Source organism: Sarcophilus harrisii, chromosome 5 (assembly GCF_902635505.1).
Source record: "Sarcophilus harrisii chromosome 5, mSarHar1.11, whole genome shotgun sequence".
In the NCBI taxonomy this organism is placed as follows: domain Eukaryota; kingdom Metazoa; phylum Chordata; class Mammalia; order Dasyuromorphia; family Dasyuridae; genus Sarcophilus; species Sarcophilus harrisii.
The window spans coordinates 85,416,663-85,440,689 of NC_045430.1; the positions used below are offsets into that span (position 1 = coordinate 85,416,663).

General features: G+C 35.3%; 1 protein-coding gene and 1 pseudogene across 1 annotated transcript; both read right to left on the reverse strand.

Moving 5' to 3' along the window:
- Positions 1 to 6,220: 6,220 nt before the first annotated feature.
- LOC116419698 (olfactory receptor 6C2-like) lies at positions 6,221 to 7,172 on the reverse strand. Its single transcript, XM_031941238.1, has one exon. It carries the CDS (start codon positions 7,157 to 7,159, stop codon positions 6,221 to 6,223), a length of 939 nt encoding a protein of 312 aa, XP_031797098.1. The 5' UTR covers positions 7,160 to 7,172.
- Positions 7,173 to 11,106: 3,934 nt separating this feature from the next.
- Positions 11,107 to 11,811, reverse strand: LOC116419513 (annotated as a pseudogene).
- Positions 11,812 to 24,027: the final 12,216 nt, after the last annotated feature.

A 24,027-nucleotide genomic window follows, 5' to 3' on the forward strand; every position in this document is an offset into this window, starting at 1 on the left:
TTTCATTTCTTATTTTTTAAGAAAATAGCATGTTAAAAAATTTCCATGCACAATGAGGGAAGTCACATTCAGAGACCATAGCCATAAAGGAAATATATATCCTTGAAAATTTAGTTCTTTAGGCCTGGGAGATTGAAGTGGATTTATTTCTGCCTAGTTTCAGATAGTGAAGAATGGCACTTAAAATTCTCTCGTTTTCTATTTAGAGATGGCAGCTTGTATGTCATGATAAAGTTCCTAAATGGGATTCTCCTTGTATTTTAGGATCCTTCTTCTGATCATTGAGCTAATTTCATTTAAGATAGGAACAGGTCATGTACTCCATCCCAGTGGTGCATTTAAATGAGAAATCACCATAGTCCAGCTTTAGCTATTGCTAGTCATACTTTGCATTTCTGTAGATGTCAGATCAACAGATCAATATGTTCACTCTTTCCCAGGAATTCTAAGGTTAAAGGACAGGCAGTCTAACTGGGATTTGAGCTGGATTTGGTCACAATGGTTTTTCACTAATTACTAGTTAATTTTAATCAGTAGCTATACAATGTTTCCATTTGCATTCAGTTTCCCTCCATATTCCCCTGGATTAAGCTTCATTAGGAGAACCCAAGTATTTGTAGGAATGGATTTTACTTGGTTGCTATAAAATATTCCTCACAAAGATCCCTAAGGGAATTCTGCCTAAGTCTTGACAAGTAAGGATGCTGTATCCCAGAATGGTGAATTCACACAGTGCAGAATTCAGTGCTGCAGACACCATCACAAGCATGGAATAATGATCTTGGATTCTTGTATACATGAGTTTTGGAGAAGCCATTTCTATTTTTCTTAAGTTTTGTACAAATTCCATATTGAATGATTTCTTGAGCCAGACTTGTGGACTACTAGAAACTTGTTTCTGAGTTTATCTTCCTTATCTACCTTCCAGATTTTTTACTGTGACATTTAGAAACCACTATGACACCTTAAAGAATTATTTCTTCCATTTGAAACATTATCCTTCCTCCTTTTCCAGCAACTTGTCCTTCTTCTCAGTAACTTCAACTCCCATGATTGAAAAATTGTCCCTTCAACTGGAAATTAAGTGGATGCACATCAGTTGGGGAATGGCTGAATAAGTTATGACATATGAATGTAATGGAATATCATTGTTCTATATGTTCTGTTATATTATGTAATAATATTATATATTCTAAATGACAAACAGGCTGATTTCAGAAAAGCCTGGAAAGACTTATAGGAACTGATTCTAAATGAGTTGAACCAAGAAAACATTGTACATAGTAAAAAGAAGATTAAATGGTGATTGAGGTGATGCACTTGGCTCTTTTCAAGAATGAGGTGATTCAAGGCAATTCCAATAGTTTTGGTATGGAGCGAGCCATTGGCATCAGAGAGAGAACTATGGAGACTGAATGAAAGCACATAGTTTTTTCACCTTTTGTTGTTTTTGTTTGCTTGTTTTTTTTCTTTCTCATGTTTTTTTTTTCTTTCACCTTTTGCTCTGATTTTTATTGTGCATCATGACAAATAAGGAAAAATGTTTAGCAGAATTGCATATGTTTAGATTGCTTGTTATCTAGTGGAAGGGGAGAGGGAGAAAAAGATGGAGTATGAGGTTTGACAAAGTTAAATGTTGAAAACTATCTCGGAATGTATTTGGAAAAATAAAAAGCTATTATTCTCCTAAAAATAAGAAAAAGAAAAATTTTTCCTTTACATGTCAACTCTCTTAGGGTTGCTTTTATTTTCAGGAAGGAAGCTTTCATTCAAAATAATTAATTTTAATGGAGGAAATTCAAGAAATGTGCAGGTAATGGTAAAAGAGAAAACTTGCTGTATCCCTGAGATCACATAGATATCTCATTTATTTATGAACCTCTAAACATGACCCCATTTCCATCAAAGGATACAAGTCAATGTCCATATTATTCTGAAGACTATCTCAGATATAAATGCTGGATTTTATTCTTGACAAACAAAACAAATGCCACAGTTCTTATGTCATTTTAATCTGTGTTAAGCACAGGATACTTTTTTTTTCTCCATGAATTAGGAGGATGACCTGTGTGATGGTACAATAAAGGAGATTTTGGAATGGTGCCCTGCTTCCTGAGGTTTGGGTCACTTTATCTGATAATTTTGTTATTATCCTGTTCTCAGGCAGAATGGACTCGTCTATCTTATTAGTCCTGGCAGTACATTTGACCACAGAGATTCTTAGCCATCATCCTTTATTGATGATTTTGTGTATTTGATGGTGTTACCTTTTTCTTTCTTTCTGTATATATGATGTTAAAAACAAAAGACAGAAAATTTTCTTCTCTTTGGGATAGGTCCTGGTCAGTATTCTTTTTTTCTTCCTTTATTAATTTTTTTTGGTAGCAAATAGAATAAAGTGACTAACTCAAGGTCACACACAAAGGACTGAAGCTGGATTTCAGTTAAGTTTCTTTTGATTCCAGGGCCTGTGCTCTATTCCTTGTGCCCTACAATTGTTGTTCAATAATTATTAATTAATGATAATCAGTGGCTAAACAAATGTTTCCCTCTGCACTTCAGCTAATTCTCCTCGCCACCCCCATTCTGCACTGAAATATGATTCTTCAAGAGATCTCATTTAGTTATTCAGATAGGATTTACATAACAGGTTGTAATATATATTTTCTCTCTGAAACATATTGCAGTTATTATTATTTCTTCTTTTCCTTCCTTCCTTTCTTTCTTACTTCCCTATTTCCTTCTTTCTTTCTTCCTCCTCCTCCTCCCCTTCCTCTCCTTCTTTCTTTCTTTCTTTCTTTTTTCGGTCCCTTCTTTCCTTCTTCCCTCCCTCCCTCCTTCCCTCTCTTCTTTCTCTTCTCTCTCTTTCTTTTTTTCATTCTGTTCCTGTATGGGGAATCAGCCACATCTACTTGTAAAAAAGAGAAGAAAATAATAATATTAAAAACCATTATTTTACTTACTTTTCTGCACATACTTCAGGGCTCAGTGAGTAGATTTTATCCTGAAATCCCTGGAATGACTCAAAAATGAACAGCATGTATCTACTTCTGTCTACATTATCTTATAAAACGATAACCTCGGTCTAATAGGCAGTATGGAGTTCTCTTAGGTTACCATCTTCTGGAATATACCATTTTCTGTTTCTTATTAACAACTCTAAAATGATGCTGCATTAGAGATTCTGTCCTATTTTTAATGCAGGGAATATTTTAATGTGTATTTTGCTAAAAGAAAGATGAACTATTGGAAAGGGAATGGCTTCTTTGATCTTGCCTTTCTTTGGATGCCCTAATTTGACTGTCTAGTCAGGGAGAATCATTTCCCTCCAAATTGTACGCAAACAATTGAGGATATTTGTTTCATATGTCCATTTTGCTTCAGGTATCTGGGGACCAAATGACTTCACAAGTGAAAGGACCTTTGGGGAACTCATGTTCAAAAGTCATTAATGAATCTCTATTATAATCAATTTTGGCAAAAGACATAAAGTATGCTGCTGTGGGGCCAGTATCCGTATGGAATGGAAAAAATAGCAATAGCATTATATGCAGGCTTGGTACATGTCAGTGAGTCAGGTGATGAAAGAAGAGTGACATCTTAGTTTTCCTCACATTATTTAAGATTCTTGTCTCTCAAAAAAATTATTTGATTCTGCACCTCCATTAGGTAATAAAATTGAGTATTCACTCTCTCCCACACCTATATATAATGCAATGTAGCATTTAATTAATATATTAGGTAGTCAAATAGTCAACTAGCATTTATTAAATGATTAGTATGTATCAGACACTAGACTGAATGCTTAGGTTAAAAACGACAAAAACAATGACCCTGTCCTGGTAGACATTGTAATGGAGGAGAGAACTTATAAATTATTAGACACATAAGATATATTTGGAGTAGATGGAAGGTGATTTCAGAGGGAAGGATTTATATTAGGGAAGTTGAGGTGGGATCAGAAAAAACTTTTTGCTGAAGTTGGGATTTTAATTGAATCTAGGGAAGCTAAGAAATGAAGGTGAGACTGGGCAGCTTACTTATTGCTATAGACAGGTGTAGCAATAAACCCAGAATCTGTCCAATGTCTTGTGAAGACAATTCAGTACAACTCCTTATTACCCATAGGTGAGTTAATTACACTTCTCTATGAACAGATAGTGAATGATGGTCATGTATTTTAGTAGATTCTAAGGAAGAGAGACTACCACTTGATAGTCAGAAAGTTGATTTGAACATGTGTCTCAGAAATAGACATTTCAGGTGAAGTTGAAGAGAAAGTAATATACTAACATGAACAGTTATTCAAATAGAATTACATCTATATTAATATCTTCTTTGCTTAGAACTTTGGCTGTAGAGATTCCTGGAGTAGAGACAGCTTATAGCAAAGCTTCTAAGCTACCTTGGGACTTTCACAAAATTGGGGTTTAGCAATACAAGACTATCATTCTGATAAAGATTATGGTTGCCCATTAGATTATTCAATGGATTTTAGAGAATTCTTTGACTGGTGATCAGACTGACTTAAAATGTTACAGGGGAATATGTAAGTAGATGATAGCACTAATGTTTGTTCATATAATAAGTGCCTTACATATAATGTCACATGATCACTAAAGTATATGTTAATTACTACATTTTTTAGTATGGTGAAAAATTATTTCATGGTTTATATTTATTTCTGATGTATTATTATTAACATATTATAGATTTACTTGTTTGTCCTATGCATATTGATGCATAGTTTTGATACTAGTTATTTTAGAAGAGCTGTTTAAATTTTTGTCTTTATAACTCCACTATCTAGGACAGTGCCTGACACAGAATAGGAGCATAATAAGTGACTGTTCATTGTTTTGGCTATATATTGATATTTCTGTATACTGTATACAATTCCTAAAGGTATTTTTTCTTTATTTAACTTTTATTTTGTGCTAGTATCAATTCAGTCTAGTTCAATAATTCGAGTATGGAGTTTGAATGCATGGAGTAATAAAATACTGAAAATACAGCCTTACTTATTAAATGATTAAAAATGGTATAATTCTTAATTTAATTCAAATAAAATATTTTTTTACTTTACATTTGTATTCATCATTGCAATGGACAGCAATTAGGAATGTGTCATTCAAATCAATTTATTTGTTTTCCTTCTGATTTTTACTTCTTTGGGTTTGCTTTTGCAAAACTTTAAAAACGTTATATAATAAACATTTGTTCATTTAATCTTGTAGGATTTCTTCTATGACTTATTTAAATATGACCTCTTAGTTAGCCATTGATATAAAAGATAATTTCTTCTTTTCTTCCCTAATTTATTTATACTATGACTTTTCAAATCAAGGTCATGTATCCATTTGTAACTTCCCTTGGTATATAATATAAAGTACTAGCCTAACTCTGATTTCTGCCAGATTGCTTTCCCAACAGTTTTTGTTAAATAGTGAATACTTCTACCAGCAATTTCAGTCTTTGTATTTATTGAATATTATGGTACATGTATTCTCTTGATTCTATATCTTGCATACATAATCCATTTCATTGATTGATCTCTTTTAAAAAAGTACAAAATCATTCATCTTCCCTGGGATCTCAAATTACTCTATTTGTAGTTAAAACTATTTGTATGGGATGTCCTATCGGTGGAGACACAATACTCTATACTTTTTACTGGCATGAGTGTCAGTTGTTGAGTTGTTAGTTGAGTGTTGAGTGTCAGAGTTGTTGAGAGCTTGGGAGAAGAAAAATCTCAGTCATCTGGTTTCTGGCTTGAAAAATAAGGTATGTTTCCAGATTTACTTCAAGTGCCTAATGGAAAAGAAAGACTTTAGGAAGAAGTCAACTTGAAGAAGAGCTGGAGTGTATATAAAGCACATTTAACAAATGCATACTGACTATTAAATAGGGGAATGGAAATTTCATTGATAATAAATTTCTTATACCTAGTTGGTTATAAAAAATATTCATTAGACTTTTATAGAAATGAATGGATGAGTGATGTGGTTGTAAATAAAATTCTTAATAAGAGGAATGGATTTTGGAGGAGGAAGCCTCAATCAATGAAGATGTATAGATAGGAGATAAGAAGGTGCGAAAAAAGCTGTGGCTAAGGGAGCATTAGATAGAGAATCAAATTAGGTCATAAAATCCAGAATAAAGGGTTCAAAGTTATTCAAGTTTTAATTTATTAACATTGCTTCTGAAGGTCAATTTCCTCTTATAACTTTGAAATCAAAACAATCTTTTTCAATGTGTCTCTAAAAGCTTTAATTACTTGTTTATTCCTCAGAGTATAAATAAAGGGGTTCATTACAGGTGCTACTGAGGTTGCAAGTACTGACACTATCTTATTCGAAGCCACCCCTTCTTTGGTAGGAAGTTTGATATAGATGAAGATACAGGTTCCATAAGTCATGGAGACAACAATCATGTGGGAGGAACAAGTAGAAAAGGCTTTTTTCCTTTGCTCAGCTGAAGGGAATCTCAAAATAGTTCTAATGATATATGCATAAGATATAACCACTAACACTAAGGTGATGATGAGTGTGAACACAGCAAGGGCTAAAACCATTCTTTCTATGAACTGTGTATCAGAGCATGAGATCTCCAGCAATGGTGATATATCACAGACAAAATGGTCAATGATATTGGAGTCACAGAATTCTAGTTGAAGACCAAAACCAATTATTGGAATGATAATCATCGACCCAGACACCCAACAACTCAGGAGGAGCTTGTTACAGACTCTGTTGTTTATGATGGCTGCATAGTGCAGGGGTTTGCAGATAGCCACATAGCGGTCATAAGACATGGCAGCCAAGAGAAAAAACTCTGAAGCCCCAAAGAGAATTCCAAAAAATAATTGAGTGAAACATTCATTATAGGACACAGTATAGTCTCCAGTTGACATGTTGTACAGGAATCTGGGAATACAGACAGTTGTGAATGACAATTCTAAGAAAGAAAAGTTCCTGAGGAAAAAATACATGGGGGTTTTAAGGTGTTGATCCACTAAAGTGAGGGTGATGATGGTCAAGTTCCCAGTTACACTCACGATGTAGGTCAGAAACAGAAAGATCAAAAGCAGAACCTTCAACTGTGCGTCATCTGTTAATCCCCAAAGAATGAACAATGTTATCCCTGTATGATTTCTCATTTCTGTTATATGTCTTTAAATGGATCTGTGGGTAAAACAAAAAGAAAGTGAGAGTAAGAAAAAGAGAGAAAGAGAAAGGGGGGAAGAAGGAAAAAGAAAGACAGAGACAGAGACAGAGAAACATACGTGTGTGTGTGTGTATGGAGGGGGGAGAGAGAGAGAGACAGAGACAGAAAGAGACACACAGAGACACAGAGATACAAAAAGAGACAGACAGACAGACACAAAGATCAAGACAGAGACATTGGAGGTGAGAAGAGGCATCATAAAATAAATCACCCTTTCAAGCTGGATATAAAGTTGGGTCCTTTTCTCTTTTATGAGTAAAAACAAATGATGCCGACATTTTATTATGCACAATGACTTTGAGCAGTCTATCAGCTAATAAACTTAACATTAGTGTGAACACTTTTTTTCCTGCAACCTTTCTCTCTTTCCCTTACCTCAGTTCCTTGCCTCTACCCCATTTCATCCAAATCTACTTTACTTTGTATTATCTAGAAAACTATGATTCCTTTTGGTTTCTTACTATACTCTTTAGATACACTTCCTTTACTGAATCCTTTTGTAACCTATATAAAACTTCAAGCAAGAACTTTGCTTGACACAGTGACTATTTATGACAGTTTGCCAATTACACTTTATATTCACATGGCACAAAGTTTCTCACCATTCCCTGTCAGAGTCATTTCCTATCCATTTTGTTGCTGTCACAGATTGTACCCTGATCTCTTGGAATATGTGTGGTATCTCTGTCTTTAATCTCCTTTGAATGAATATTCAGTGCTGAGATCACTGGCTCAGGTTTCTTCATTTTTTTCAGAAAATTCCAAATTATTTTATGCATCATTTTGAGTAATCTTTATGGCTAACAATTGTGTTTTAGTTGTTGCTTTTTCCAGATCTCTTAGTAATTGTATAGTTTCATCAATTTTTGACTTTCACAGATATAAGTGGTGTGTGAGGTACAACCTCAGAGTTTTTAAATGGTTTTAATTTGAATTTCTTTTGTCTAATATTTTATAGCACTTTTAATGTTATTACCAATTTTCAATTTTTATAAAGTGTTTTTACTCAAGTAAAGCTTCTTAGTATTATATATTTATTTGCATAGTGAATTTTCTTTAAACTTAATTGGTTCTGTGTCTTAATGTACCTCTTCTAAATACCCTATTTCTTCTCCTTACCTTTTTACCCCTTCTGGTCTCTTTCCTCTATCATAACACTAAGCTTCTATACAACCAGATAACACATTCTTTTCATTGCTCTAGAACCTTTTGGCTTCTCCTTGAACAGGCTCCATCTCCTCTTAAGATGTCAGATTTCAGAAAAGAGCAGCACAGATATCTAATTTGTTCAAAGTTTATCTGTGATAACCAAAGCAATGCTGAGATTGCTGGGGAGATGACAGGTGATGGAAGGAAAAATGAAAACTAGAACTAAGAGTAACAACTAATACTGAGTTTGAAGTTTTACCTGTAGATCTATCTGTTGATGGAAAGCATCAGTGCCCACAAGCCCAGAAACCATTCTCTCCACATCCTGATATCCTTTAAGGACATGTCGCTAAACAAGCTAATGTCCATTAGGAATCTCTGCCTGAAACTATTTCTCCCCCTCCCAACCATCCCCCCACCCCCTATTGTGCATCCATGGTCATTGCTTCCACATCTAATACCTAAGGACATTGATCTCCTATACACATTTTACTGTTTCTGATCACACATTTTCTTAAAAAATACTTCATCAAGGCATAGTTACAGATTACGGTTACATAATAACAAGCACACTCAGAGGAAATCAGTCCCCTGGTTTCATAAGGGGAAGCAGAACCATTATTGTATCTGGTGAAAATTTCTTATACAATGGGTGGTGGTGGAGCCTAGGATCATCTAACCCAGATGCTAATGTTTAGGGAGAAGGAATCTTCCTGTAGAAGTTTATATCATTAACTGCTTTGGGAATTAGACTGGTGAGGGTTGGGAAGGGAGAAATCTTAGGAGAGGGAAAATAGTAATAGAACTCAAGAAGGGGAGCAATTGTGTAGCATGTTTCAAGAGAAACACAAAGTGAAGTGTAAGGCCAATAATTGTGCAGGGAGGAAGTTCAATTTCCTGGAGAAGATCCAGATCCAGGAAGGAAGCATACCTGCTTCCCCTCCACACACCTCCTTCCAGATAAGCATATCTAAGGAGTCCATTAGAACACAATTCATTCATTCTAAATAAGCTTCTGCTCAGAAGGCTTGTCTCTAGTCCCTATTAGGTTCATAAGGCCTCCACAGACACTCACATGGTTTGCTTGTCACCTTTGTTCCAACTAGTATAGGGAGTAAAGCACATTACTGTTCATTTGAACAACGATATGGGTAGGGAACGAAACATAAACTTGATTTACAGGATGAGCTAGAGCCCAGTCCGAACCCCATCTTGAGTCCCAATTAACTGACTAACCATATTATTATCCCCATTCTAATCAAATCAAATCTATAAACCATATGATCAGAACTTCAAACCGATACATCAACCTAGGAAACCGACATATGACAACCTAGAAACCGAACTAGACAATAATAGGAACCGTAGCAATCAACCCCATCACAACCGCTAGATTCCACATCTGGAGAAAACTATATATCATCCTAATCGGGGATAATCGGATATTCCTATCCCAGACCATGATCATGAAATCAGTCCCCGCCAGGTACATAATCAGAGATCCAGCAATTTAATAAACGAATTAGCGATCCACAATGATATATCTGATCTATGAAAATAGCTCCACAACCCGCCAACTGGCAATTTAGAAACATTAAAACGAACGTCCAAAATTCAGGAAAAACAACCATCAAATCAGGGATCTGCCACTAAGTGGAGGACTGGTATGACAATCGTCAGATCTAGGAGGAACCAGGTGAAATCCACTGATCAGTCCTCAGATCTGATCTAAAACTAATCCAAGATCCCGAAGGCTGTTGAAAAGATGTTGACCTTGACTGTCTCACAGGTTGGAGATGTCAGACCATACATAACCAAAATGACCATCCGATCCTGATCGAGGATGAAAACAGGCCCTCCCGATACGAAAAGAATCAATCTTGTGCTACGTTCATGGCATTAAATCCGATCTCCATCATCTGATCCGTCCTCATCTGAGTATCTCCTCGACTGAGATCCCCAAACCAGGAATTTAATTGTCAACCACATAAAACCACCACGTCCCTGGTAGTCCACCATATCCTCCCCACAAACCTAGCCAAAGAAAACCGAACTGAACATCCATCCGATTAACGAGGACCTCAACCGATCCAACCAACCATCCCTAACCCCTCCCAACTTATCTGTACGCACATCCAAACCCCTATAACCAGGATCCCTTCATATCTAATTTAGAAAACCACACATTAAACCGACTAACCCACAATTAACCATCAACTATCCGAAACCCCTTGTATACCAACCCACAGATTATCAATATTCCAAAACAACATCCAATTAACCCTTACAGAATGAATGGACGATATGACTGAAAGCTAACATCCTAATATTGATGATCCAATGGGGAGGAAAAAACATCCCAACTATGAGGACGTCCAGATAGGAGAAAAGAACCTACTGTAAAAGGAACACCAAATTAGAAAACAAAACTAGGCTATAGGATCCAGAACAAAGAGTCCAAAGCCATCCAAGTCTTTAATTTGATCCATCATTTGAGTCAATCTTCATAACCCTTGAACCAAACAACTTTCCATCCCAAAAAGTTCTAATCAATTTGTTCATCTCAGGCATAAATAAAAGGATCTGATCATAAAACTGATACCGGTAAAGAACTGACACCACTTATCCAAAAGCTCAATCTCCCTCCAGAAGTCATTCCTTATAGATGAAGATGGCATGTCATGAGACAACAATCATGGAGGAAATCAAGTGAAAAGCATTTTCCCTCATTCACTGAAGGAACCTTGAATAGTCCTAATGATATATGCATAAGATAGAACCACTAACACTAAGGTGATGATGAGTGTGAACACAGCAAGGGCTAAAACCATTCTTTCTATAAACTGTGTATCAGAGCATGTGATCTCCAGCAATGGTGATATATCACAGACAAAATGGTCAATGATATTGGAGTCACAGAATTCTAGTTGAAGACCAAAACTAACTATTGGAATGATAATCATCAACCCAGACACCCAACAACTCAGGAGGAGCTGATTACAGACTTTGTTGTTTATGATGGCTGCATAGTGCAGGGGTTTGCAGATAGCTACATAGCGGTCATAAGACATGGCAGCCAAGAGAAAAAACTCTGAGGCCCCAAAGAGAATTCCAAAAAATAATTGAGTGAAACATCCATTATAGGTCACAGTATAGTCTCCAGTTGACATGTTGTATAGGAATCTGGGAATACAGGCAGTTGTGAATGATAATTCTAAGAAAGAAAAGTTCCTGAGGAAAAAATACATTGGGGTTTTAAGGTGCTGATCCATTAAAGTGAGGGTGATGATGGTCAAGTTCCCAGCTACACTCAGGATGTAGGATAGAAACAGAAAGATCAAAAGCAGAATCTTCAACTGTGGGTCATCTGTCAGTCCCCGGAAAATGAACAATGTTATCCCTGTATAGTTTCTCATTTCTGATCTATGGCTTTTAATGAATCTGTAGGTAAAATAGAGAGTGAAAGTAAGAAAAAGAGACAGGGGGACACAGAGAGAGACACACATAGACTGACAGACAGACATACATAGAAAGATTTAGAAATAAAGACAGACAATGAGACAGAGAGAGAGAGAGAGATAGAGACAGAGAGACACAGGGGAGAGATAAAGGCAGAGAGAAACAGGGAGAGGGACAAGAGGAGGGAGAGGGACAAGAGGAGGGAGAGGGACAAGAGGAGGGAGAGGGAGAAGAATAGATAGTGAGAGGGAGGAGAGTAGAGACCAAGAGAGAAAGAGAGAGACAAACACAATGGGGCTGAGAAGAGGCATCATAAAATATCAACATTGCAATTTGAATATAAATGCTTAAGAAGATTTTCTTGGGTCCTTTTTTCTTTAATGGATAAAAAAAATGATGTCAACATTTTGCTATCCACAAAAACTTTGAGCAGTCTCTTGGCTACTGAGCATAAGATTTTTGTAAAGTTTTGTTCCCAATATTTCTTTCTTCCCTTTACCCCAGTTCCTTTTCTCTAGCCCATTCCTACAAAATGTATTTCATTTTTTATTATCTAAAACATAATGATTTCATTTGTTTTCTTACTATACTAGTTTTCAGATATATCTCCTTTACTAAATCCCTTTGTAACCTAGATAAAAAAGTTAAGCAATACCAACACAGTGACCACGACAGACAGTCCCTTTGTAACCATTTTGTTGCTATCACAGAATGTACCCTGATTTCTTGGAATATGCATGGTATCTCTTTCTGTCTTTAATCTCCTTTGAATATTTATTCAGTGGTGAGATCACTGGCTCAAAAACTATGAATAGTTTCTTCACTTTTCTCACAAAATTTCAAATTATTTTATGCATCATTTGGACTAATCTTTACTGCTAGCAATTGTGTATTAGTTGCTGGTTTTCCAGATCCTTTACTAATTGTGTAGTTTCCTCAGGTTTCGACCTTTGCAGATATACATGGTGTGTGAGGAAAAACCTCAGAGTTTTAATCAATGACTTTAAATTGAAATTTTTTTTGTTTAATGTTTTATAGCATTTTTAATGTTATTACCAATTTTCAATTTTTATAGTGTTTTTACTGGGGAAAAGTTTCTTAATATTATATATTTTCATAGTGAATACTCTAAACTTAACTGGTTCCATGGGAAGTTCTGTGCCTTAATGTATCTCTTCTAAAGACCCCATTTCTTCTCCTTACCTTCTCATCCCTTCTGGGCTCGTTCCTCTATCATAACACTAAGCTTCTGTAGAACCAGATAAGTCATTCTTTTTATTGCTCTAGAACCTTTTGGCTTGTCCTTAAATAGGCTCTATCTTTTCTTAAGATGTCAGATTTCAGAAAATAGTAGCACAAACATCTAATTTGTTCAAGATTTATCTATTATAACCAATGAAATGCTGAAAATGCAGGTGAGATGACAGGTAATCGAAGGAGAAATCAGAAGTAGCACTTGGAATAACAACTATTATTGAGTTTGAAGTTTTACTTGTAGATCCATCTATTGATGGAAAGCATTGGGCCCAACAGCTCCAAAAACAATTCTCTTCAGATCCCAGTATCTTTTTAGGGACATGTACCTAAATGAGCTACATTTAGGAATCCTATTAAGAACCCATTAGGAATCTCTACCTGAAGCCACCTTTTACTTGACTGAGCCTCCTATGCACTATCATGTATCCATGTTCATTTCTTCCCTGTATAATACGAAGGATATTAATCCCCAGAGAATGACTTGCATTCTACTCTTTCTGACTACAGGGTTTTTTTTTAATACTTCACCGAGACTCTTTTTACAGTTTCAGTTCTCTGGGTCCATAAGGGGAAGCAGAACCTTTACTGGATCTGGTGAAAATTTCTCATAAGAACGGTGATCGTGAAGCCCAGGAGCATTTTACTCAGGTGCTAATGTTTAGGGAGAAGGAATCTTTCTAGAGAAGCTTAGATCAACAACTGCTTTGGGAATTAGATTGGTTGTGGTTGGCAAGTAAGAAACTTATTTTAGGGGAAAATATTAATAGGCCTTAGGAAGGAGGGGAGCCAGTCATTATTAATCAGAGAAATGCAAATTAAGACAACTGTAAGATACCACTACACACCTGTCAGATTGGCCAAGATGACAGGAAAAAATAATGATGATTGTTGAAGGGGATGTGGGGAAAACTGGGACATTGATGCATTGTTCGTGGAGTTGTGAATGAATCCAATCATTTTGGAGAGTAGTTTGGAACTATGCTCAAAAAGTTATCAAACTGTGCATACCCTTTGATCCAGCAGTGTTACTACTGGGATTATATCCCAAAGAGATTATAAAGAAGGGAAAGGGACCTGTATGTGCACGAATGTTTGTGGCAGCCCTTTTTGTAGTGGCTAGAAACTGGAAACTGAATGGATGTCCATCAGTTGGAGAATGGCTGAATAAATTGTGGTATATGAATATTATGGAATATTACTGTTCTGTAAGAAATGACCAACAGGATGATTTCAGAAAGGCCTGGAGAGACTTACACGAACTGATGCTGAGTGAAATGAGCAGGACCAGGAGATCATTATACTTCAACAACAATACTAGATGATGACCAGTTCTGATGGATCAGGCCATCCTCAGCAACGAGATCAACCAAATCATTTCTAATGGAGCAGTAATGAACTGAACTAGCTATGCCCAGAAAAAGAACTCTGGGAGATGACTAAAAACCATTACATTGAATTCCCAATCCCTATATTTATGCCCACCTGCATTTTTGATTTCCTTCACAAGCTAATTGTACAATATTTCAGAGTCTGATTCTTTTTATACAGCAAAATAACGTTTTGGTCATGTATACTTATTGTGTATCTAATTTATATTTTAATGTATTTAACATCTACTGGTTATCCTGCCATCTAAGGGAGGGGGTGGGGGGTAAGAGGTGAAAAATTGGAACAAGAGGTTTGGCAATTGTTAACGCTGTAAAGTTACCCATGCATATAACCTGTAAATAAAAGGCTATTAAATTAAAAAAAATTAAAAGAAAAAAAAAAGGAAGGAGGGGAGCAGTCGTGCAGCATGTTGCACAAAGTGATGTGCAGGGACAGTAATTGTGCAAGGAGGAAGCTCAATTTCCTGGAGAGGAAGGACACAGAGTCAAGGAGGAAACACATCTGTTCCCCACTTGCACCTCTTCCAGATAAGCATATCTAAGAGTCCATTTGCCCACAGTTCATTTATTCTAAGTAAGCTTCTGTTTAGAAGGCATTTCTTCATCCCCAATTAGGTTACAAGGCCTCCACACATGGTTTGCTTGCCACTGTTACTCCAACTTATATTGGGAGTGAAGAAAATTACTGTTCATTGGACAACCGTGAGGCTACTTCATTTCCACTTAACAGCTGCAAACTTTCATCCTTACCCTATTCTTTTTTGGGTGGGAGGTTCATTTCTGTTGCCACATTATATGGATTATGAAGTAATTTTTCTGTATGCTTCTCTCTTACCTTAGAGCTGTTGTGCCTCTATAGGGTAAGCCTTGAGTCAGGAGGATATGAGTTTTAATACAAACTCAGAAATCTTGTTGCATGACCCTGAAATCTCTGTTTTGTTGATTAAAGAATCCACTGGGGAAGATAATGGCAAATCATTCCAGTTTCTTCTACAAGAAAGTCCCATTGATACTGTGGTCCATTGGGTCGTGAACCATTGGACAAAACTAAACAGCAATTCTATTCCCTTAGCTTATCAGTTGTTCTTTTGTATACTTCCTGTATGTCTTCTGGTCATTTTCTCTCTGAGACCTTTCAAAAAACATATAGGAAAATTTACCCTACAAAAATGCCAATTACAAATTAGAAATTTAAGAAGTTTTTCTTTTCACTTCAGAGTGGTCGGTAATGTTTGTCCCTGGTTTTTAATGCTTTCCCCCCTTTCCTCTTACCTAGGACCTCCACTATATCCTGGCACATCCTTTTAAATTACTTTTTTCTGCAATGAAGTAAGAGAAGATCTAATAAAGGAATTATTTTACAATAAATAATTAATAGCTGATAATGTCCCTTTCCAAAGAATATTTCATCTTTTAGAAGGTGACTGATTATTTTTATCTAAATGTGGCAGAAATGTTTTTGGAATTGGAAGTACATAACCACAGCAGGAAGACTGCTGTCTACTTTGCTTCTACAGAAGATTTACCAGAATGGAGAATACTGGCTAATTCACATTTCTTCCTTACTATATCTTTTCTTATTTTTTTCAAGTAACAGTAAGCTAAACATTTTTAATGAACAATGACTCCATGTTCAGAGATAGGAATAATCATGGAAGAAATATAAGTCTTCACATCTTTAGTTTTGAAGGGCAGGGAAGTAGAGATGTGTTTATTTATGCAAAGAGACTGGATATTGGAGAGTAATACTTAAATTTCTCTTTTTCTACTAAGAGGTGGAAATTGGTGTGGTGTGACAAATTTCCTGATGGTGGTACCCCCTTTATTTCATAATTCTTGTTCTGATCATTGTACATTCTAGCTTCATTTCATATTGGAACAGATTATGTAGTCAACTACAGTGGAACATTGCAATGAAAAGTCACTATTAATCTAGCATCACCTATTATCAGTGAAACTGCATTTTTTTTAGATGTCATCTATTTCTATTCACTCCCTCTTTGTGATTCTAAAATTAAAGGACAGGCAATCTAACCTGAACAGGACCTGTTCACATTTGTTTTCATTAAACACTAGTTAATTCTATTTACTAGCTACACAAATGTGTATCTGCATTCAATTTGCCTCCATGCTGTCCTGGATTAGGATCCTTAGGAGAATGCATGCATTTGATGGAAGGAGTTTTGCTTGGTTGCTGTAACTCCTAAGGGGAATTTCTCCTGGATTTTGTGCAATGAGGACTTTGTATCAGCAAACCACCAGTTCATATAATGCAAAATACAGTGTTGCAGACTCCACTGATGTTTTGTAGCCTTTAGGAAGGATGTAGCAATAACGCCTATTCTGCCTGGCCTTGAGAAATGATGTATTTCTTCTCTCTATATGACCAGGATGCTGAGCCCACAAATTTTGCTGGCTGTCAGATAACAACCTATTGGTCAGTGATAACGGGGTTTCTGAAATTAATGAGCAATAATAATGAGGTACTTAAAATTAATGTAGGTGAAGAACAAAATTGGGTGTCTGCCACTTAACCTGGTACTATTTCAAGCCTAAAAACATGGCTCCAGTTGGTTTACTTATGAACTCTGCCCAGGGAACTTGGGTCCTGTACCCGTGCACAAAATTTAAACCAGACCATTCCTCAACTCCACTTCTAAGCCATAAACTTAGGCATATCAGTGACATGAAATATCTGGTCTCTAAATGTTCCATATAAATTTACTTTTCTTCTTCCTGTTTTTTACTATCTTCTTTTGGAATTTAGCCTTCCTTAATTGGCATTGCAATTGTAATAAACTTTTCCCCTTAATTTGCAAATGTGTACAAGTCTACAAAATTCTTTTGAGATACCTCATGAGACCAGTCTGGAACCCCAACATTTTGGGAATCCTAATACCATCATAGCCATGGAGCAATGATCTTGGATTCTTGGAAACATGAGTTTAGGAGAGGAAATTTCTCTTTTGCTTAGATTTTGAAACCTCACCCTACTTTCTAATACTAAGATTTTGAAACCTCACCTCACTTTCTAAATGAAAGGTGAAAAGTCAATAGCCATACAATTCAGAAGATGATTATCTTGGATACATAGACTGGATTTCATTCTTGACCATACATGGGACTTGAATTATTAAAATAGACTTTATATCAGTGTTAAACACAGAGTTCTTGTTTTTCTTCCATGAAGTTGGGGCAATAGGAGACACAATAAAAAGGGGATTCTGAAAAAGTATCCTGATTCTTGTGATTCTGGCCCTCCCTCTGATAATTTTGTTTTCTATCTTGTTCAAAGGTAATGGGCCATTGTAATTGACCCCTGAGATAGTTAGTCATCCCCCTTCTCTGATAATTTTGTCTATTTGGTGATGTTATCTGTATTCAGTCTATGTGAAAATGTGAGTCTAAGACCAGAGAACAGAAAATTTCTTTGTCTTTGGAGTAAGACCTCATCACAATTCTTTGCTTTTCTTAATTTCTTCTTCCTTCCCTTTCTCCACTTTTTTCTTTCTCCACTTTTTTCTCTTTCTTTCTTTCTTTCTTTCTTTCTTTCTTTCTTTCTTTCTTTCTTTCTTTCTTTCTTTCTTTCTTTCTCCCTTTCTCTCTTTCTTTCTCTCTTCTTCTTTCTCTCTCTCTTTCTTTCTGTCTTCCTTTCTTCCTTCCTTCCTTCCTTCCTTCCATTTTTCCTTCCTTGCTTTCATCTGATTTCTCTGTTCTTGTATAGGAAATCAGTCACATAATTCTAATCTCAGAGTTTAAAAAGAGCAGAAAAAGTAGTGTTATGAAAAGCCATTAATTACTCTACTTACCTTTCTGCTGTTACTTCAGGTTTTGATGAATGGTTTTGTCCCCCAAAGTTGAGCAGTAAGGAATTAATGGAAAAGGACAACACACTTTTGATCACATCATCTCACAAAACCATGACCTCAGCTTAATAGAAACAATTGAATTCTCCTAGGTTACCATCTTCTGGAATATACCATTTTTCTGTTTCTCATCACCAACTCTAAAATGATGCTGCATCAGAGATTTTGTATTGCTTCAAATGTAGGAAATATATTGATGTGCTGTATTTTGTTGAAAGAGAAAATTGTTGGAAAGAGAATGGTTTCTCAGATCTTGTCTTTTTTTTGATCACCTAAACTGATCTATCGGAGCAGGGAGACCATTTACCTCCAAAGTGTACACTAATAGTAGAAGATATTTCTTTCATTTGTCCATTGTGCTACAGTTGCCTAGTGACCAAATGAGTTCACAAATGAAATGTCCCCTAGGGAACTCAGGTTCAAAAGTCACTAAGGAATCTTTATTTTGATCACCTTTGGCAAAAGATATAAAGTATGCAGCTGTGGGGCCAGAATCCATGTGGAATGGAAAAAATAGCAATAGCATCTGACACAGGCTTGGTACATGGTATTGAGTCAGGTGATGGAAGAAGAGTGGCATCTTTTCACTCTTCCTCACATTGTCCCAGACTGATCTTCAATATATTTTATACTGCACCTTTATCATTGAAAAAATTGAGTATGCATTCCACACTCACACATGTATTCTTACATATTATGTAATATTTTATTAATATTTTAGGTAGTCACATAGGGTTTATTAAATGCTTAATGTATGTCAGACACTAGGCTGAATGCTGGGGCTAAAAAGGACAAAAATGTCATGTCTGTCCTAGTGAACATTTTAAGGTAGGAGAAAGCATCTAAATAACTGCTCATATAAGATACATCTACAATAGATGGAAAGTGATTTCAGAGGGAAGACATGAGGTTAGCAAAGTTGAGATGGGACCAAAAAAAACCTTTTAATGAAGGTGGGATTTGAGCAACATTTAGGAAGCTAAGAGATGGAGGTCTGAGGGTCAGTGTGTTCTAAGTTTGGGGGAATCCTAGAGCAAAGTCACAGAATTAGGAGATGTGGACCTTTGTAAGGAATAGCACTGGTTTTGTTTTAAGAAGAAACATGACTTTATAATGTTTGACTGAAAACCACATCTGTTTTTTGACCTGTAGTTTAGTATCTCTGAGTACTCCTCTGAGTATGGAGTGACAATAGATATTGGGAGTAAAGCTGAAACATTCTGACTTCCCTATTATAACTTTGTGTTAAAGTAAAAATGACAATACGAATCCTGAGTTCATTGGCAAGACCTTCAAGTCAAGCCATCAAGTATTTCTTAAGCAGCTACCACAAGTCAAGTTTTGTATTAACCTCTGCATTTACAAGTAAATGTATACTCTTCCCCTGTCCCCCAAAGTTCATACTCAAGGACTCTATAGTGTCAGATGCAAAAAATTCTTCAGCAATGAGATATACAGGATAAACTGATAATAATATCAGAGGCAAGACAGTGTTAAGTAGGGGAGGTGGGATTTTAGTTGGGATTTCAGAGGATTAAAAAATAGAGATGAAAAGGCACTGTGATAGCCAGTGAAAGTATCTATAATGAGAGATGGAGTGTCTTGTGTAAGAAAATCAGAAGGCCAGAGTCACTGAGTCACAGAGTATTCTTCTGCATATCTATGCTTATATATTGATACAGATAGATGTATATATATGTATAAATATATACATATATATGTAATATAGATGCATATAAGAAAACTATCTCTTAAAATATTATATTTGATTCCAGAGGTAAAGAGTCATCAGATTTAATTCTTTAGACAAGAAGGTGGAGTTTTGCTGGGAAATCTTGGTACTTATGGTTCCCCACAAATAAGCAGATAGTTGTGAAGAGACCTGGCAGCTTACTTATTGCAACAGACATGTGTATCAGTAATCTCAGAATATGTCAGGTGGTTTGTGAAAATAATGTGGTGAATTCCTTATTACCCATAAGTGAGTCAGTTATACTTCTTTATGAACAGGTACTGAAATGGTCATGTAGTTCAATGAACCCTAAAGAAGAGAGACTACCACTTCAGAGGTGGAAAGTTTGTTTGAATATATGCCTAAAAATTAGACTTTTCAGATGAAGGTGAAGATAAAGCAATGTACTAACATGAATAGCCATTTAAATAGAGTGAGAGAATTAAATTTATAATTTATATCTTCTCTGCCTAGAATTTTGACTGCAGAGGTTCCTAGAGGAGAGACATAGTGCAAAGATCATAGCAAAGCTACTAGCTAGCCTGGTTCTAGCTCACATTTTGGTTTAGCAATGCAAGAGTATATTATTGATAAAAAATTCTGTCTGCCCATCAGATTAATCTATGGGTTTCCAGAAAATTCTTTGGTGACCAGACTGAATTAAAATGTTACAGGGGAATGTGTAAGTAGTTGATAACACTAATGTTTACTCATATAATATGTGCCTTACATGTAATGCTACATGATCCCTGAAGTATATGTTAGTTACGACATTTTTCAGTCTGCTGAAAAAGTACTTATATTACTTTATTTTTTGACATTATTATTAAGCTATTAAAAGTTTACTTGTTTGTCCTATAAGTAGTTATCCATAGCTTTGATGGTAGTTATTTTACAGGAGCTGTTTAATTTTTGTGTTTATAACTCTACTACCCAGCACAGTGCCTGGCACACAACAGGAGCCTAAGAAGTGCTTATTCATTGTTTTGCCTGTACTTTTGTCTTTCCGCATACTGTACAGAACCCCAAGGTTATTCTTTCTATGATTTTGTTTTTATTTTGTGGTACCATCAATTCAGTCCAGTTTCATAATTTGAGTCTGGAGTTTGACAGCATGGAGTGATAAATATTGAAAATACAAATTTACTTATTAAATGATTAAAAACAATACAATTTTAAATTTAAATCAAAGCAAATATTGCTCCACTTCACATCTATATTCATCATTACAATAGATAGCAATTAAGAATGTGTCACTAAAGTCAATTTATTTGTTTCCCCCTTTCTAATTTTTACTTCTTTGGGTTTGGTTTTGCAAAATTTTAAAAATTTTCTATAACAAACATTTGTTCATTTAATCTTGTAGGACTTCTATGATTTATTTAATCATGATTTCTTAATTAGGCATAAATCTGAAAGATAATTTCTTCTTTTCTTCTCTAATTTATTTATGGTATGACTTTTCATATCGAAGATATGCATCCATTTATGACTTCCCTTGGTATATCATACCAGGTTCTGGTCTAAATCTTATTTCTTCCAGACTGCTTTCCCAACACTTTTTGTCAAATAGTGAATAATTCTACCAGTAATTTGGGTCTTTGTGTTTATTGAATATTATTGTATATGTGTTCTCTTGATTCTATATATTGTGTATATAACATTTCATTGATCTCTTTAAAAAAGCACAAAATATTCATATTCCTGGGACCTCAAATTAATCTATTTGTCATCAAAACTATTTGTATGGGTTGTATCCTATTGGTGAAGACTCAGTACTCTATGCTTTTGCTGGCATGAGTTGGCAGAGTTATTGAGAGCTTGGGAGAAGAGAAATCTCAACTTTTCTGCTTAAGAAATAAATTATATTTCCAGATTTACTTCAAGTGCCTAATGGAAAAGAAAGACTTTGGAGAGTAGTTAATGTGTGGAGAGGAGGAAAGGTCAATCATATCTTTATCTGAAGTTTACCATACCAGAGATTTTAGAGAATTTCTCCTTTAGTAAGATTTGGAAGCCTCTTTGCTGAACTGAGATCCCTCACACTCCATTTCTATATTTTCTGGTTCATTCTCATCTATCTACCTTCTCTAATTTCTATTTGATATCAGCTTGGATAAATCATATATTTGCCACTTGTATTGTGTATGGTTATTATTGATCCTGTATTTGATGGAAAGGTAACCAATCTTTGGATGGATAACTTAAAAGTATTTATTTATTAAAAAAAATGTAATCAGGAACTTACCTTGAACTAAACTAATGGTATTTAAAGGACTTGATAGATATCATCTGGAGTAGAGCAGGGTAGTCAGCATCTGATGCCAATATCTACAACCGCCCCTATTGGAAGGAATCACATTTTGCCTTGTAAAAGGGTGGTTGGTGATTATTTTAAAGTTATATATTTTTCTTTTTTTGCTGAGGAAATTGGGGAGTTGCTTATAGACAACTGACTTGCCTAGGGTCACACAGCTAAGAAGTGTTATGTGTTTGAGACAAGATCTGAAACTCAGCTCCTCCTGACTTCAGTGCTGGTGCTCTATCCACTGTACCACTTAGCTGCCAAAGTATGTATTTTTTTAAATAGACTTGGGATGGAAAATGCCATCTGCATCCAGACAAAGAACAATGGATACTGAATGTGGATGGAAGCATAATATTTTCATTGTGTTTGCTTTGCATTTGTTTGTTTACTCTGTTTTATTATTTATAAATATGTTTATTCTATATCCCCCTACTTTGTTAAAAATGCTGCTTTAATGACTTTTTAGTTGAATTTTTAGCGTTCCTAAGTAGACCATTAAATTTGTAAACTGAGCCAATTTTGTTTCTATTTTGTCAATGATTATTCCATGTTTGGCAATGTAAGGTTACTTTAAAAATATAACATTATTTATTTCATTACTGTCTAGAATATATTAATTCTAGACATTAGACATAGAATATAGTGATAATAGACACCCATGTTTTTTTGTTTTGATTTTATTAGAATGTCTAACATTTCTCCATTACATTTAATATTGTCTCTGGACTTTGCCCTATCAATAAATATCCATGTATTACCATTTAAAAAAATACAGAATAAGTTAAATATTTTGACAAAAACATTTTCCTGCATCTTTTGAAGCAATTTTGTGAGTTTTATTGTTTTTCTCATTCATTAATATGGTGTATCATATTTATAGTTTTTAAAAAAATACTGAACCAACTCTTCATTCCCTTTCTAAATAAAGCCTGGTCATAATGTACAGTCTTTTTTTTTTATTTTTTTTTTTTATTTAATAGCCTTTTATTTACAGGATATATGCATGGGTAACTTTAAGAGTATTAACAATTGCCAAAACCTCTGTTCCACTTTTACCTCTTACCCCCACTTTCCCTAGATGGCAGCATGACCAGTAGATTAAATATATTAAAATATAAATTAGATACACAATAAGTATACATGGACTAAAAATGTTATTTTCATGCAAAGCCAAAAAAGAACCAGACTTGAAATATTGTACAATTAGCTTGTGAAGGAAAATCAAAATGCAGGTGTGTATAAATATAGGGGATTGGGAATTCAATGTAATGCTCTTTGTCATCTCCCCAGAGTTCTTTTTTCTGCATATAGCTGGTTCAGTTCATTACTGCTCCATTAGAATGATTTGGTTGGATCTCATTGCTGAGGATGGCTAGGTCCATCAGAACTGGTCATCATAGTATTGTTGTTGAAGTATATAATGATCTCCTGGTCCTGCTCATATTTCACTCAGCATCAGTTCGTAAGTCCTCCAGGCCTTTCTGAAATCATCCTGTTGGTCATTTCTTACAGAACAGTAATATTCCATAATATCTATATACTACAATTTATTCATTATCCTCCAACTGATGGCATCCATTCAGTTTCCAGTTTTTAGCCACTACAAAAAGGGCTGCCAAACATTCGTGCACATACAGGTCC

Bases quoted from the DNA above. Each gene is read 5' to 3' on its own strand.
- LOC116419698 (XM_031941238.1), bottom strand. From the start codon at position 7,159: ATGAGAAATCATACAGGGATAACATTGTTCATTCTTTGGGGATTAACA.